At 38.9% G+C, this 18,577-nt stretch overlaps 1 protein-coding gene across 9 annotated transcripts in view; it reads left to right on the plus strand.

The window, feature by feature from the left end:
* The window catches only part of NFIA (nuclear factor I A), a 376,336-nt gene that overhangs the window by 320,548 nt on the left and 37,211 nt on the right, over positions 1-18,577 (plus strand). For 7 of the 9 annotated variants that reach the window (XM_019837122.3, XM_045035930.1, XM_045035931.1 and 4 more), the window contains one exon: positions 17,470-17,561. The exons of the other annotated variants lie outside the window; for them this stretch is intronic. In XM_019837122.3, coding sequence (XP_019692681.1) covers positions 17,470-17,561 — 92 coding nt within the window. The remainder of the gene's footprint in view (positions 1-17,469; positions 17,562-18,577) is intronic. 9 annotated transcript variants of the gene reach the window in all.

The following is an 18,577-nucleotide window of genomic DNA, read 5'->3' on the forward strand; positions in this document are numbered from 1 at the left end:
GATATTGGGTGCAGGAGGGAAAGGGCCAGAGAGGAAAAATAAGCCTATGTTGACACTATGTCATTGGATTTAATTCTGGGGACCCTGATTCCAAAATGTCTGGAATTCCTCATGGACATGTGTCTGAGGATGAACTTTGGGTTATTGAGTATTTATTCATTCTGATAACACATGTAGAAGTGAGTGGCATTTTATATGGATTCTGATATTACGGCAAAAAGATTGGGGGCCCAGGGGCAATTTTGTGGGGACCGACTTCCCTTGATAAGAGGTGGTTCAACCCTTGTCAACAAAGGAGAAAACCCAGAGTGTCTAGTGACAGAGGAAACAAATGAGGCCTGTTCCACAGATCTTGGAAGCTCAGCTTCGAAAATAAGCTTCTGAGAAGCAGAGGCTCATAGGTGTGTCCTGTTTATTGTGTCTTAACATAATGTCTTCAGACAAATTAGAGAAATGACCATCCCCGAACTCTATTTAAATCTAGTCACGGGGGGATAACGGCCTACAGACTGGTAGTCACATAATTACTGTGCCCCATGCATCCCTCCGTGTACCACTTTTCTGGTCACCCTCTTCCTCTCTGCACGGGACAATGACACAGTCCTTTAAAAGCCTACCAGTAATACTCTTCCTCTTCACTTAAACACATATTCCTCTCCACTATCAGTGTCCCATGCATTCACAGTACATTTTCCAGTAATGGGAGGGGACCCCTGTGGCCCTGTGGAAGAATCAGAATACCATGTGCAGTTACTGCAGTCTGGAAGATAAGGTCTCAAATCCCCCCACCTTTTAAATTACTGGCTGTGTGTCTCTTCAAATCTGTTTCGTCATCTGTAGAATGTGGGTGATGATACCTGCCTGGCAGGGTCGTGTGAAACCTGCCATGATAAGTGCCACCGCGAAATAAATTGTTGAAGTCTTTTATTATCTGCCAAAACTCTTAGTACAGTTTCCAGGCTTGGGTAAGGATGAAGTATGTCTGTAGGACACATATAGCTACTCAACCCGAAATCAGGCTGATGCCTTTGGGTCCATACTCCTGGATTCCACGCCATGGATTAAATCAGATGGCTTGTATAGGAAGGTATCTGTCATCTTCTCATGCCCAGCCTCAAGCATTCCTTCAACATTATATGAAGAAGCGTGGATGGGGTCCTGGCGGATCTAATTCATATGGTTGCATGCCCATTAGAACAGGGTTTAAAGATTTGGGGGGAAAGGAGGATATCAGGAGAGAGAGCCCGAAAGTTTGATATAGGTAATTAAATACTTTTGAACCATATGATTGTAGGAATGTAGGCAAAATAAAATGTTCTACTGGTGGCATAGAAAGGATTTTATCATCATGACTTGCTTCTGGGCTTTTCTGGGGTTTGCTGAATTCACAAGAATGTGTTGTTTCACAGCAATAGCTCGCCTTACCATCTTCTCCTTTATTGATAAGACAGTTGATAGGCTGGAGGACATGTAATTTATAGCATAGGGGAGACTTTCAAATTAAAAATCTCAAAGCCCGCTGGTCCACACTGGGAAGACATTTAAGGAACACCTCCCTCCCACCCCCCACCCCCCGCCACCACAGGCACACGCACAAACTCCTCTTCCATGCCCTGATCTCTGAACCAATTGGTAAATAAAATACAAGAAAAAATCATAAAGAAGACCAGACTATCGCTTCTACTATCAGAGAATTTAGTTGATAACTGTAAGCAAATGTGCTTCCTAATGCTGAACCCCTGAGTTACACAGACCGATCTCTAGTGGCTGGCAATGTCTGACCACCACAGGCCTTCCCAAGTGGGGTCTGCCCTCCCGTTTAGAGCTGATAGCTCGGAGGTCCAGATGGCTGCATGTTGCCTGCCAGCCCTTGTCTTCCTAAGAGAAAGGAGCAGGACAAGTCATGTCTGGTTTTTACTTCTAAACTCTACAGTCTAGAAAGTAGAAAGTGATCAGAGGGAAAGAGGCCACAAAGATATAGAAGGGAACAAATATCTGAGTAAAATCGCTTCCCCCTCTCTCAGCATGCATCTTGATGACTACCTTCCTTCATTCACTCATTCAGCCTTCATATAGCGAGCACTTATCATGTGCCAAGGACTGTGTTAGCTGCTTGGGATACAGAGATGGTTAATCCTTGCTCTACCGAAATGTAGGATCCTGTGGAAGGAGACAGCTGGCAAATGGGTAGTTCCCAGGAGACAACGCTGGGACAAAGGATTGGGTTCTACAGGAGCACATGGGAGGGAGTTTGGTCTAGGCACAGAGTCTTAGCTAAAGATGATTTTAGAGAGGGTGACTTCTATTTAGTAGGGATAATAGTCTGGTATTTTAAATCTAAGGAGGAAGGTAGCACTTTTCTTCAGAAACCAGCCTGGTGGGGGGAGGGGATGTCTAAAATTAGATTACCACTGAATAAAAATTTAGGGCAAAAAATATAGTTTCATAAATTATGTACCTTCTTAGAAATTAAAATCACAGGGTGGTTGGATCCTGTTTACCTTTGCCAGTTTATTAGAGCTCAACTTTAGCAAGAAGAAATATCATGACAAGGTATTAAGTACAGATGTTCGAGATCCCAATAGCATGTTGGAAATTGAGGCTTTTTTCAAAAACACTAATTGTATGACCCAGGACAGCCTTTTCTACCTGGCGTTTGAGATGACTTCCAGTAAGATAAAATTTTCAAAATACAAGTAGGAAATCATGCCAAGGGTCTCCTATATTACCAACTTTTCTGGGCTTCAAACTCCCTTATCTGCTAATGGGAGTATCACTGGCTGCTATACCCACTCTCTTAGGCAGATTGACAGGACAAACTGGGGTGACAGATGTGCTGTGCTGTAGACAGTTAAGAGTCCAAGGCATAATTTTTAATATCATCTTATAATGAAATACAAATGGATGCCAGCCTAAAGCAGAGTATGTATTTTAACCTAATCAGTTGCCTCTGGCATCAAATATTCAACTTTGCAGCTGTGGCCAGAAAAACATGGGTAAGGCAGATTTGGGAAAAAATTTGCCTATGAAATAAATACATTTTAATGGGAGAAATCCTTACTAGTGCCCTAAAACAAAACAGAACAAACAAAACCAGGGACATGGGGGTAGAGTTAACAGTTATTTGGAGAAAGATTGATGTACTACTATGTCAGATCTTTTTCAGATACCATGACAAATATGGATAACCCGTAAGAGTCATTCACAATGGATGTGTTCTGTTCCCACTAACTACGTTTGGTGGGTTTAGATACCTACTGAGAGAATATTGCTTCTTTCGTTCATTCAATAAATAGTAATTGACCATCACCTATTTGCCAAGTAGTGTTCTAGGCGCTAGGATTGAGCAGGAAATGAAAGAGATTTTAAAAATTCCCTGATCTTGGGGCGCCTGGGTGGCGCAGTCGGTTAAGCGTCCGACTTCAGCCAGGTCGCGATCTCGCGGTCCGTGAGTTCGAGCCCCGCGTCAGGCTCTGGGCTGATGCCTCGGAGCCTGGAGCCTGTTTCCGATTCTGTGTCTCCCTCTCTCTCTGCCCCTCCCCCGTTCATGCTCTGTCTCTCTCTGTCCCAAAAATAAATAAACGTTGAAAAAAAAAACTAAAAAAAAAAAAAAAATTCCCTGATCTTGTGGAGCTCAGATTACAGAAGGGAAGAAAGTCAATAAAAATAATGAGTATACAAGGTAGGGTGATGTAAGTCGGTTGTCTGTCGGCATACGTAGGGGTCAGGAGTGGTGGAGGTAGGGGACGACTGTCAGGGTGGGCAGAAAAGGGCTGTCTGAGAAAGGGACATTTGAGCAAAGAGCTGACGGAAGTGAGAAGATGAGCCACGAGGCTGTAGGGGGAAGAGCTTTTCAAGCAGAAAGAACAGCCAGTACACCTGGCCAGGGTGGTGAGAACAGAATGAGGAAGCAAAAGTAGGAGAAGGCAAGGTCAAAGGTAAGGTGGATGAGTCTGGGAGCTGGGAGTGAGGTAAATAATGTAGGCTCTTGTAGGCCCTTGTAAAGACTTGGGCATTTACTCTGACTGAGACAGGAAGTAGAGAAGTGATAACTACCTAGTTTTCAACAGAAACACTTTGAAGGCTTTGTTGAAAATAGATTGTAGGGGGCAAGAATTAAAGCAGGGAGACCAGTTAAGAGGCTGTTTGTTTTTTTTTTTAATCAATATAATGAGTGTCTTCAACCTGCAGCTGCTATTTTAGGCACAAGGGATGCAAAAGCGAGCAAAACAGTCTCCTTCCCTGTGGACAAACAATAATCAAAGTATAAGTAAATTAGTAACTTAGGGACCATAAGGTCTAATGGAGAAAACTAAAACAGGGAGGGGAGGTGGCACCCTGTTGCAGAATCCAGGAACTAACACGGGGCAGGAGGTGTGGTGAGAATTATTTGAAGGGAGAGCTGATAGGATTTGCTGACACCTTAGATATTGGGTTGAGGGGGGGGAAATGAGAGAAATCAACAATGACTTAGGTTTTTTACCTGGGCCACTGGAAAGAATGAGTTGCCATGAACTGAGAGGGGAACATTCCAGGAAGAGTCATTCTGGGTGAGGAGTAGGGACCAGAGTTTGGTTTGACCAAATTATGTTTGACATGTCTATTAGGTATCTTACCAGTTGGTACAAATTATAGTAGCATGATACCTATGAACTCTCTTTGCAGTTAACTGAGTTTTTCCATGTGCATCATCCATTAATTGGGAAGGGATTCCTGTTCAAACATGCCATACATTGAATGGATAGTCCTCAGAGTCTTGAGGACAACAGTTGAAGAATAGGAGAAATATCTCATTACATTTGGGTCTATTTGTGATATGATGATTCCAAATGCAGTATTCTTTTTCTTAATTGTATTGTAACATCCAATTTTTATATAATAGGTTAGTACCAAGATCATACTATAAAAATGGACTTATCCAGAAAAGAAATTGCAGATTGGCATCACAGCCTAGAATTATAACAGGGAAAAAAAAATGCTTTTGGATTATGATGGAAGATAAAACATGCATATTTTCTTTTTTTTAATTAATTAGGAACCCAAAAACTCAATTTAAGAATGCATAAAAGACTCATAACATTTTTCTCCATGCCTTCTTAGCCATGAACTTTTGGTTTTTTTAAAACTAGAATTCTATTAAAGAAGAAGCATGCAATAACAAGTTTCCTTTATTATTTATTTTTATATCTTCAATGAATCTTACATACATTCATTATGCGAATGAGTATGAACCTGTTAACCAAGAATATAACAATAATCTATGATGGGGATGGAAATTTTGCAGTATAATAATTAATGTATGTTCAATGCTTTTTGGTTAGCAACACTCTGTACACAAATACGTTATCTTGTTCTGTCTTCCTAAGAGTCCTGGTTGGTCAGGATTTTATAGACAAGGAAGCTGAGATTAAAAAGTGCAGATTACTGGGGCTCCCGGGTGGCTCAGTCAGCTAAGCATCTGACTCTTGGTTTCGGCTCAGGTCACAATCTCTCAGTTTCATGATTTTGAGCCCCACCCCTCCACCCCGCCTTGGACTCTGTGCTAGCACCGTAGAGCGTGCTTGGGATTCTCAATCTCTCTCTCTCTCTCTCTCTCTCTTTCTCTCTTTCTGCCCCTCCCCCACTTGTGCTGCCTTGGTCTCTCTCAAAATAAATAAATAAACTTTAAAAAAAAGAAAAAGTGCATATTACTTTCCCAAGCTCATACTCCCGTAGTCACCCGGACTGGACTCAAATGCAGGCCTTCCTATGCTCTTTCTACTATCTCATACATACCTTGTACAAATTACAGAGCAATATGACATGATTTCTGGTTGCTATTAAGCCACAACTGCCTGCTTATCTGAAATTAATCACAGCACAACAAAGTATGGAGCTTTTTACTCATGTGCCACGCACCTTAAAAGTATTTTTGTATGTGTTGTCTTCTTTTAATTTTCACAATAATCCTATGAAGTAAATACTTCTGTTACCCTAATTAAGGGTTTCTTAGCCAGGTATAGCGGCGTTATGATTCACACCCAGCCACCTTGACCCTGTGGTTCATACGCTTGGCCATAGCATCCTATGGGGTATCTTTGCATTAGCCCGAAGCTTCTGTGTTTTTTTGCAGTGAAAACCCTATGGGAAAAATATAGAAGATGTTAGTTGGCCATTTATACTGCAGTATGAATTGGTCTCTGTTTCTGAGAGTAACTCTTGTTATCAGGGAAAGGAAGAGAGCAGAAGATTTGGAAGGAGATCAAACAAAAACAGCAAAAAGACGAAAAATAGGAGATGTTGATCAAGGCAGATTTCCTTTATTCTCCACGACTCCTGAGAACTTGGACTGTTGATGAGTGCTTTGAAGAATTATTTTCCGAGTTACCACCCAAATAATGACCCCTCTCCTTTTCACCAACACTTTTCCTTAAAATGTATAACACACTGTTGTAATCAATAATTGGATTCAGAACAAGCTAGTGAATGATACGTCATATTTTCACAATTTTTAGGTGACATAAGGACTGTTTCCTCTTTCAGAGAAAAACCAATGGATAATTGCAAGAGAAAATGGGGGAAAAATAAGTTAGTGGCTTCCTTTCACAAAACACTTTTTCATTAGTGACGCCTGAACTATTCCATTATTCTTTTCCTTTAAATTTTTTAAATTACATTCAGTAAAATCCATTCTTTGCTGTAAATTTCCACAAGTTTTTATAATATCATAGATTCTTGCAACCAATTCTACAGATAGGATAGAGAACAATCCCAAAACTTCCTTCTTTTTCTTACCTACTTTTAATTTAATGTCTGAGGTTATTTAGTGCCAGGGAACTTGATTGCAATCCATTTCCACATTGGTATCATTTTTTGTTTCGTTTTATTTTGTTTTTCCACATTGGTTTTAACTTATCTACCAGTTCTGCTGCTATCTCCATTACATTTCAATTTTTTATGTTCTTCTGAATTAGAAAGAGACCTATATAATATGTAATATTTTAATATTTGACAATAGTGGCATTTCATATGAGAGGAAGGAGAGTATTATTCAATAAAGTTACCCAGACAACTGGGTAACTTGTCCAGGAAAAAAAATAAATTCCTTACACCAAAATAAATTCTAGCTGGAGGAAAAAACCAAACATACAAAGGTTAAGCCTTAAGTGCCACATGAAAATATAGAACAATTTTTAAAATAATATTGGAGGTGGGAAGGCCTTTCTAAATAACACACACAAATAAAACCCAGAATCCATGAAAGGAAAGACTGATAAATTCTACTTTAAGAGTATCAAAAATTTATGCATGGAAAAAAATAACAAACAAAAAGACAAAAATGAAAGTGGGAAAAATATTTGCCACACATGTGACAGAGGGTTAAATTATATAAACATCAATAGTCCAATAGAAAGACCAAGAAACGGTATAAACATAGAGAAATGGAAAACATTTGAAAGGTGGCTCATTCATGTAGCATAAGAACAATACAAATTAAGACTTGAGTGGTATTTCTACCCGTCAGATCAGCAAAGATCAAAAAGTATCTTCCCAGTTTTGGCAAGTGTGTGGAAGATAGGCAGTCTTTTGCACTGTTAGAGGACTGTAAATTGGTTCAACCACTTCAGAAGACAATTAAATTTTTCATGTATATGAAACTATATATGAGTCATACATGTCTTTACATACATAAATGTTAAATGTAAGTGACATAGTTGGACATGAACACAGATGTATAAGTATTCATTGCAACATTGATTATAATAGAAGATTAGTAATAACCTAAATATCTACAAACATTATATACATTAGGAACCCTTTAAAAACAAAGAGACAAATCTATATGAATTCATGGAATAATCTTGGGGTTGTGTTAAGTCAGCAAAGGAGAATGCTAAGAAGTGTATACAGAATACTACCATAGAGGGAGGAGATGTATATACACATTTGCTTGTGTGTTGAAAGACAGAAACTGGTTTGTCATAGGATAGCTCTTTGGTACCTTATCCAAAGAGAATGATATTACTGAGTTTTAAATCCCCCTTTTATAGCAAATATGATTTTTTTTTATTTTCAAAAATATTTGTCTAATGATCCAGAAATTCTTCTTTCTACCTTAATCACTACAGTGACCAAAACTCGGGGTGGGGAGGGGTATCCCATAAAAATCTTGGCAATTTTTATACATCTAGATTTTAGCTATATTAACCGGCACTTTGGGTATGATAGCAAAAAGTGTGTGATCTTTCTGGTGAAGGGATTCTTTTTCCCTCACCTATAGCAAGGAGTTAAGTGTAAGGTTAGCATTTGCATTCTCCATTGCCATTATCTGGCCACTATTTCTGGTTTAGGAACCCATTGAATACAAATGGGCACATACTATCTTAAATCATAATTTTTCATAAATGCTTTTTGCGAAATACTCCTATTCTGTGTACAGTGTAATTTTACCATGTTTAAATATGCAAAGGAAAAATAACTGTTGGAAAGCAGGTGCTTTGATAGGTATTTTCATAAGCATTACCTTAGTTTCATTTGATTATGATTATAAATCTGCAAAATTGGGATTGTTAGTCCTCTTTTTAAAAAGAGGAAACTGAGATGAAGCTGGGCTTCAAACTCAGGTCTGTTGGACTCTGATGCTTTGTACTTACCCTATGCGGATATATACCTTGTTTAGAGATAAAATACTGTACCTACATCTGTCCTCTGAAAACCCTAAGACACTCCATAAGGGACTTTTATATTATTACAAGAATAACAGACTCTTGCATACACTGAATTGGTGAAAAGTCGAACAAGAGTGGAGTAAGAGATGGACGTTGTCAAGAAAGAGTGACCAGAGAGAACAGGCAATAGGTCGTTCCCTTCATTTAGGTTTTCATAACCCGTTCAAGTCTTGCTTTTGCCTCAGCTTTTTACTTTTTCAGACGACAGAAATGACAAATGAGTTTTAAGATAGTCTTCAGAAAATTAATATATATGGTAGCATATAAATAAAAATAAAATTATATTCTCCTATAATCAACTACTATTAACATTTTGGTGCATTTTCTCCTTAATGCATGTTGATGTGTGTATTTGTATGTAGATGTACACACACATACATAAGATGATTGCTACCATGCTGAATATAATATTCTGTATGCTATTTTCTTAATTAGTATTTTACACCTTTTCGTATTTCATAAAAAAAATTAGAAAATGTGATTTTAAACAATTTGTACTTATTCCTCTGCTCTAGAACATTAACTTTTGTCCCAATCTATGAAATAGGTTCCTGCATATTTTTGAAAATACGTTTTGTCTCCAACTTTAATAATTTCATTAGGATAGATTGCTAGAATTGGAATTACTAGTACCAACAGTGTGACTATTCATTTTGGTATACATCACCAATCAGCTGGGTTGTGCCGATTTATAAGTTACTTATGAGTCTGATCATAACATTAACCCTTGATTGGATTTTTTATTTTAAGTGTTAGAAGGCAGATGTCTCAGAGTGTAATACCCTTAATCAGATATTGGAATCAATAGTCCCCGATTGGATGCCTTTGGCATTTTTCTTCAATCCTTTTAATATTAAGTATAATGGAATTTGGGAGATTTCCCATCTTGCTGGCTAAGCCTGTCTTAGGGATTACTTTCTGAATGGCTTCTGTAGAAAATGTAACCCATTAGATATACGCAGAGGGATGACGCCTTAAAGGGCCATGCCTATGTGAGTAAATGATATTTACTATGCTGGAGTCTTTATATGTAGGAGCTGAGAGAGGTTAATTGGCTTGCCAAGATCACATTTCAAGTAAGAGATTGAATGGATTCAATCCAGGATTTTCTGGTTCTAAAATTCATTTTCTACCTACCTTGCACTGCTGGAAAACAAAAGTGTTACTTGGGTTTTCAGGTTCTGTTTATGTTTACTTAAGATTAAAAATTACTGGACATTATTTAAAAATCATTTACAATGCCGTTCTTCAGAGATAACCGCTTTCTGTGCTTATCTCCCAGTCATTTTCTGTGCATATTTTAAACATAATTGATCATGATATATGTGTGTGTGCATATGTGTGTCTATATGTATACATATACCATTTGGTAAACCGGTTTTATTCATTTTATCTCCTATTATAAACATGTCATGATGCCATTATTATTTTAAAATGTGTTTAATGACTGCAAAATACTTCAACATATGAGTGAAGCACTAACATATAAGGTGGTTCCAATTTGTTCCTCTTTATAAGTAATACTGTAATGAACATCTTTATCTGTACCTTTAAGTATTTTTTGAGGATAAATTCCCAGAAGTAGGTTTCCAGAGTTACACTGCCTTTGGAGAGGCTGCAGAAGCCTTTCAAAAGGGAGCAATCCAATATATTGATCTAAGTTTCTTTTTTTAGTAAACCCCAGTTGAATCCAGTTTATTCCCTATGGCTATTTAATATAACTTTCACCTGTGCCTCCTCATGTACATTGTTGCTTCAGATCAATATATATGTTCTATCAGTTGGACAGCGCACAGCATATACATAAAAATAAATGACAGTTTTTGAATTTAGATTAGCCACCAGAAGTAAATTTAAATTAACTGAAACAAGTCTGTATTCTTATCCTTTACAGCTATTATGAAAAACAGTGTTCTAGGCAGTTTAAATAGACTGCATATAAGAAATAGTATAAAGCGCCTGCTTATGACACAGATTTGGGTAGCGGAAGGTCAAAGCGTCTCCGGTTTACGTGTTCTGATCCCCTTCTGTCTGTGTGAACACATGAATGGTCTTATACCTTCCTTTCTGCATATTTTACCCCAAATCATGATGTAGCTAGAGCCCCTGCCTCCCTATGAGGATCCTTAATACAAATAGAAATGCCAGCAGAGCAAAACCATCTGGCTAAATTGCTTCTTCTCAAGATTTTTGTGAACTACTGGCACATTAGACATGTCATGCAAATTGTTCCCATACATGTTAAGTAATGCTAATATATTAAAGTTCGAATTCATTAGCTTTTCAGGAACAAAGATTATGGGTGTGTTGTTCTGTAATAATTTACTAGCAAAAAGTAGGTTTTAATTTCATGCCCTGAGGGCTGTGTCTTTTTTGTTGTTGTTGTTGGTAACTTGTTTGCGCAGACAAAAGATTGACAGAGATAATAGAAGGAGGTAACTGCACAGATGTGATCAAAATAGTGGAAATTCAGTGTGGTTATCTTCTAGATTCCAAACATCTGGATGACAACTACAATATCCAGCCAGTCATGTGGGAATTTCTAAATCTCTGAATACTGGGTCATGTGTAGGAAAAGCTGTATGTGTTTCCTGGGCTATATAATGATACGAATAATGCTAACCCAGGCCCTGTAAAGTTGTCGATACCAATAGATTTCTTTAAAGGAAAAACACGCCAATATCCTCCAGCATTTCTTTGTGACCTTGCAAGAAATAGTGCTGTTCAAGTTCCTAAATAAGTTAAACTGTAATGGGTTTCATTTAGAAATTAGCCAATCTATTTCCTGATGATAGTTACTGCATTTTTTTTTTTTTTAAGAAATGAAAGTTTTCTCATGGGGCTTCTCATTTTTTTTTTAAATAATGTAATAGTGCAGTTAAGATTCTAGAAACTATTTCAGTTAGGTGCTTAATCATCTCACTGTTTCAAGTTTGCCACTGAACGCTGTCTCATGCACTTTTTCTTCACTGTCAGGTGTCACTGATAAACATTGAATAAAATTGCAACTTGAATACACAGGGATCTGTTCAAGTCTGCATTCCTGAACTTGCTTTGATTAGCTCTGTCCAATAACGAGCACATTCCTGGGCAGGTGGTAGAGTCACATTAAAGTCTATGAAATTGAATTTTTGACTAGGTATTTTTTTGGAGGGAAATCCCCACGTGTGAGTATGTCTGAGTTTCTGAAAACGAGGGAACATGTGACATGCCTATTGATATTTGAGATATGAAGGGAAAAGTTTAGAGTGTGGGGAGGTCAAGCGATCTTAGTGGTGTTCAGAATGGGAAGTTGATAACTTTGTTCATTTTATGAATTATTTATTCTTCTTAAAAGAAAAACAATTTCAATGGACTTTTTCCCCTCCGTTTTCAAATAGTTCAGGTTTCTGATTCTTAACATGTTACCTTCCTGAGCTAAATGGCAAAACGTGGTTTGCACCGTCCTGTCTTTTCTCCTTTCCCTCTGTGATTGATCCTCGGATTCCTGCCTCCAGTTCCTGCTTCCACGCCTCTGCCCATGCTGCTTCCTGTGGGACCCTCTCCCCCATCCATCTGAACCTGTCAGCCAATGCCATCTTTTACAGCATGTCGCAAAAGCCATCCCTATTTCCTCTGCACGGCTTTTCCTGTGTGTCCCTTTTCTGTCCTTTAACATCTCACCGAGTTTTATTTGTATCACCTTTAATACCATATTTTCATTTTCTACACTCCTCTCTCACCACTAGACGCTAGCATTCTCAGATAGCACTGTGTCTTGCTCACCTTTGGCTTTCCCATAGTGCTCAGTACAGAGCCTGGCACAGAGCAGGTGTTCATGAGAGACAGACAGAGAGACAGATGGAGAGAGACAATGAATATGAATATTTAAATATATTAAAATATCTCTCTTTGAGGCACTCTAGAGGTTAGACTTGGTAGAGTTTAAGGGAATGAAAAAGGGGATGTTCACTCCTTCTGTAGAGTTGGAGTCTGATGAAACAGAACCCAGATCTCTCTGCAAACTCCGTGTCAGTTTGTAGGCCAGGCTACCAAGGTTTAGGGGACTTCATTGCTTCCTGTGTGTGGAAGCAAATACAGAGCCTCAAAGCTCACCAGGTCTCTTACATTTTCTCTTCTGCCAACGTGCCTCACTGTGTCACTTCCCCCTAGTCAGGGCAGGGCGGCTGGCCATCGCTCCCCTCAGGCAGTTCAGCTAGAGGGGAATCAGCCCCTCAGCCTCCCTGTGGGCACTCCCTGTGGGCACTCCCTCCCTGTGGGAGTCCTGATGGGGCTTCAACCAAAAGGCAGCTCTCCCTTTACACTCACTCCCCGCAAAGACATCTGTCTAAATGTTCTCCCTTTCGCCCTTTTCAGTGATTACACATATTTTAGTGGTTGCTAAATTTGAACTAGACCTTGATTCTGTCTGCCTCCTTTTAATTTTCTAGTTTGTCAGATTTGGGTGATTTTAATGATACAGTTTTTAACTTAAGGAAATGTCAACTGACAATGGTACAAATATTTTAATATCTTTTTCTTCGGTCATATTTTTTCCCCAAAAAAACAAGGAAGGCTCCAAGCATCTTTGTTCAAGACAGTTTGACCACCTTGTTAACACCGTGGTCAGATTTGATTTTATAGGTGAAGGCCATTGCAGACTCACAATGGATTTATGTGGAAATATCATGATTTCTTTATCCGTACACATCCCTTACATCTTCTCATTGAGAAAAAGAAACAAAACAAAACAAAGCCTTACACCTTGGGAACAATAAACGTAGGAATTCTTTTAGGCTTGCAGGCAGTCAGTTACATCATTTCTGAAGACAGAAAGGCTAAGTTCTCCCAGGGAACACCTACCTGCACAGTGGTAAAGAGCAGATTTAAAGGGCAATCTCTGCCACTGTCCTGCCCACTGCCTCATGCCCGCCTCACAGTCCCCGCTAGACATAGATTCTGGCATCCTCAAGAGGCCTTGTAAAAGTATTACTTATAAAGAATGAACAGTTCTTGAGCCATCCTTCCAACTGACCATACTGAGACAGGATTTGCACTAAGTGAAGGATTATATAATTAGCAATGTGTATGGTAAGTGGGTAACGCAGAAGAATGGGATTTTCTGGATATGGGATCAAATTCTGGTCTAGGATTTTGATACTTATCACTATGGCTAAGGCCAAAGTAAGACTATTGGATAATGGGAAGAAATACAGTAGAAAGAGGAAAAATATGATCTTATTAGTGCCAATAAAATGGTGAAAGCTTCTAATAGGAATGTTCATCCATAACATTAGGAAAATAGTCCATGATGATACTGCTCATGTGGGTAAGAAGACTTGCTTAAAAAAAAAAAGCAAAAACAACAACAACAACAACAACAAACAAAGCTTCTGCTTCAGAAGCAAATAATCAATAATTTGATTTCTAATAGTCATCTTTGCCATGAGGACTTTTACAATGAGATTATATAAGCAAATTGATTTCCCTTTCCTGATTGACTTTATCAGAAAATTGTCAAATGCCCCTGAATCATCCCTCCAGAATCCTCAAAAAAATGCCTATAATAATCTTCCCAGAAAATTATTTTCTGGATTTCATGATTTCCTGAAGCTCTTTCTGCAGCATTTGATTATTGCTGCTGTAAATAATGCCAGAATTATAATTAAGAAAGATATGAATGTGATATAATAGCATAATAAATACAGTTGTATATAATTAATTACCACATTGCCCCCTTTACTTGATTTTATATTCATGTTGAAAGCTCTTAACTATGCATGTATAATTGATTTGCTATGGTATATGTGGTTGTTTTAATAAAAAGTTGCAATTGAGGTTTTTATTCAATAGTATAACTCCCTTATTCCACTTTTTCTTTGGAAAAATCAAATTTAACTAATGTCACCTCATTTCTGGAACTACATCCTGTTGTAGGTGAACACGCTGGCTATTGTAACTACCATAATGGAAGATGAGTCAGACTTTCTTTCTTCCTTCCCTTGTTTTCCCTGTGTCCTTGAGTTTTCCCAGAAGCTACATTTCTATAGAATAAATTTCCCTGGGCACCATTTCTTCCATTTGATGACTTGGGTACTCAGAGATTCCCAGGTTTTTGTAGTTGTAATATCCTTTTTTTTTTCCTTTTCTTTTCTTCTCTTTTCTTTTCTTTTCCTTCTCTCTCTCTTTTTTTTTTTTTAATGCTAACACACTACCACCTCTCTCACTGTTGCTCTTGTTTTAAAGACCAGACTAAACTTTGAAACAGTTTTAGGATGCCTATGAAAGCATTAAAGGCCTTCTGGGATATTTTGAAATTGAGAATTCAAAGTTGGTCTCTATGCCTGAAGAAGAAAAAATAGCCAGTTGTTAGCAGTTTTGAGTGGCTAAATTATTTGTATGCTAAACCTTCCAAATGGCACCATTTAGGTCTGGCAAACAATAGAGAATGGAATGGAGTGCAAGCCTTTCCGGGTTTAGTAAAAGCAAACAAACAAACAAACAAAACATGAATCCTGGGATCAGTCAGCGTGCTTGTTTCTGAAGTCACCAGTGCGGCAAAAGCATCATAGGAAATCCTGTGGTGTGTCTGTTGTGACCAGTGCAGACCCGCACACACAGTTCTCTAGGATTCAGATCTCTGCATCTGTCATCAATCACTTAGTCTCGTACCGTTTGCATACTCCTCATACCTTTATTGTTCCTTCTCACCCTCCCATTCTATTCACGTGTGAAGGAACACTCCCCCCGCCCGCCCCCCCCCCCACCAACCACTGAGAGGTTTGACAGGTTATTTCATCTACTAGCTTCCTCCTTATCTCTCCCACATCCTCTTTATGCCCTAGGAGCAGGTAAATTCACTACCAGGTAATTATAGTCCATCATTTTCAATAATAATTTTCTATGGAAACTTCTTAAACCATCTCGAAGCAAAGCAATAGGCTGAATAAAGCAATTAACAAAAATTCTTTTACTGAACTTTTAAAAACTTAAATTTCTGCCATACCAGTGAGTGAGAGGTACATACAGAAAGGCTACATCGACAGGTATTTTTCCATTGTGTTCAATTTAGTCTAACGTTGGATGGGCTGGGAAGGAAATCAGTAGATTCACATGAGTAGACAGTATAACACATCATACATCTAGATTGTTTTATATAAAGCTATTACCAGACAAATCCTTCTAAAACAAATACTACAACAAAACTTTCTTATTACTAGACATCAGAGGATCCTCATGTCCATCCACTGTTCCATGCTGGTTTAACATAGCCACACCATGCGACCATCACAGATCAGTGGGGGTGACTTAGCTCTTACCAAAGATGACCAACAGGACTTGGGCCAAACTGGTGGAAATTTTCTCTTTAGATATCTTTTGTGCTTCACAAAAGAAACAAGAAGTCTGAGCGGTTTTCTGTAAAACAGAAAATCAAAAACAAAGCGGATGATGCCAAAAAGGAAAAAAGAAATCTGGCAAAGGGATTTGGTATGATTCCCTCAGTTATCTGTGCTTTTTCAAAATTGAAGACCCTTTTCATCTTTTAGATGGTGTGTGTCTAGAGTTCGTTCGAAAAATTTGGCCCCTTTTACAAGCATTGTTAGCAGATTTGAAATGAAGCAAGAGTCTATCTAAAAATTCTAGTACAAAGAAAGAATGCGAATAAATATCGGGAGTTTGTGATAGAGAAGGGTATTGCAGGACACCAAAGGACCAAATGCACATTTGGATTTATAAGCCAACAAAACACCAAAGCCACTGAGTTTTTTTCTCACTAAACTAGAGTGAAGCTCTCAAATATAAATGTAAAACCCAAAATATATATACAGTTCTGTATATATAAAAACCAACAACAAAACTTTACTGTGAAAGGATAGGAAACTGAAGTGTGGTTCCAGGGTGATAGCTTGGTTTACACAGGATCTTGATAGTTTGTACCTTTAACAGAAAGGTTCTAGGCTCGGAAGACTAGATGTTAATGTTTTTTAAATATGTATTTATATTTGAGAGGGGGGAGGGCAGAGAGAGGGAGACACAGAATCCAAAGCAGGTTCTAGGCTCTGAGCTGTCAACATAGAGCCCAACGCAGGGCTCAAACCCACGAGCTGTGAGATCATGACCTGAGCTGAAGTCGGACACTTAACCGACTGAGCTACCCAGGCCCCCCCCAAATATTAATATTTTAAGCACATTTCGTGCATCGTAGAGATTCTAGACACTCTCCTGGGACCTATAAAGACAGCTGGTTCTAAATGGTTTTCCACCTCCTTTCTGGAGAACCCATTAATTTCTTCTATAAAGATTCCTCTTCAGTATTTAGCTATAGAGGCACAGGAATGTCTCATGATTTTGGGGAATGCAGTAGTGTGAAAAGCAAGGTTGTAAAATGAACTGCTTTCCTCCCCCTTTCTACCTAATTTCTCTCTCCCTGTGCTGTAAGGACTAGGATATCTCTTTCTGACTCCTGAGCTCATGTTTAACTCAGAAAGTATAGTTTGCAAAAATGTCCTGCATGTTCTAATTTGTATGACGGAAGGAGAAAAGAACTCATCTGAGCACCAATTTGACATCGTTTTACTCCAACAGTCTTCAGAAGCCAACACCCCTTCCCTTTTATGACTGTCTCAAATGCCCTTGCTAGCCAGATCCCTTTTGCTAGCTACAGTGTTTGCACATTTCCTTGTTAATCAGCTGCGTAGGCTCAGAGACTGTGTGTTTTGGTGTTGTTTGTGTGTGCAATCTCGTGCTGCTTCCTGAACGCATGTGTCCCTTCCCTTCACAGCCTACTCGACACCCAGCACCTCCCCCGCAAACCGATTCGTCAGTGTTGGACCACGGGATCCAAGCTTTGTAAATATCCCTCAACAGACACAGGTGGGCCGCTCTCATCTTTTCTGTATGTGGTGCAGCTTGTTTTATTCATCAGGTGCATTGTAATTCGTCTTTTGGCACAACAGGCTGCATTTCCCAGCCCCTGTTTGGTCCCCTTTCCTCCTGACCCCAACCTTCCTGGCCCTACAGCCACATTTCCCTGTGTTCTCAGAAATCGTGGAAAACGCTGTCCGCGATTTTTCGTTTCTCCTATCGAGAGGGTAGAAGAGGAAGGCTTCTGTGCCAGAACTCCTTTTGCGGTGGCGAGAAAGGTTTCCCAGTGCTAGCTAGCGTGTGTTTCCTTGTCTAGGAATTCTGGTCTCTCTGCATGCAGGCAGATGGAAGTATACCTCTACCCGGAAAAGTCCACTCTGGTTGCTGTTAAAATCAGAGTGCATCCAGGGAATGGGGGAACCAGCCACTCTTCTGTATTCACTATAGGGTCCCCAGGAACCTGGCAAACTTTCTGAAAAAAGAAAAGAAAAGAGAGGGTTTCTGAGTCCTATTAAGTTGCTGGTGTTGGTGCAGAAATAGGTGATATTTGTTACTGGTTACGCTGGCCACTGGAGAGCAAGGTGCAGCGGGGTGGGAGGGGACATATGCGACTATAATGTCATATGTTGAGGTAGGTGATTGAGAAGAGTGTACGACGACATCTAGAGCTTGTTTTTCAGTAGACAGTTGTGTTTTGTCCTAGTACAGGTCAAGGAGAAGAAATCCCTTTTAAAAGTTTTGAAATGGCTGCTGTTCATTAAGAAACAGTGAGAGACTTTTGGAGTTCAAAGGTAGTAGATGTAGAGATATTTGAAGTTTGTGAAATAGAATTAGATTAAAGTTTGGAAAGGAACTACTCTCTGATTTCCTAATTAGAATGGAACTATATACTATCATAATTGACGTAAAGTATGTTCTTTGTGAGGTTCTCAGCATGTTGTTTGAAAAAATTCCCTGGGATATTTTGTGCATATGCCTGGGTGTGTAATCTCCAGATGCCAAATTTGTAACTACTCATCTTTGTT

This window comes from Felis catus, chromosome C1, assembly GCF_018350175.1.
Source record: "Felis catus isolate Fca126 chromosome C1, F.catus_Fca126_mat1.0, whole genome shotgun sequence".
NCBI lineage: Eukaryota > Metazoa > Chordata > Mammalia > Carnivora > Felidae > Felis > Felis catus.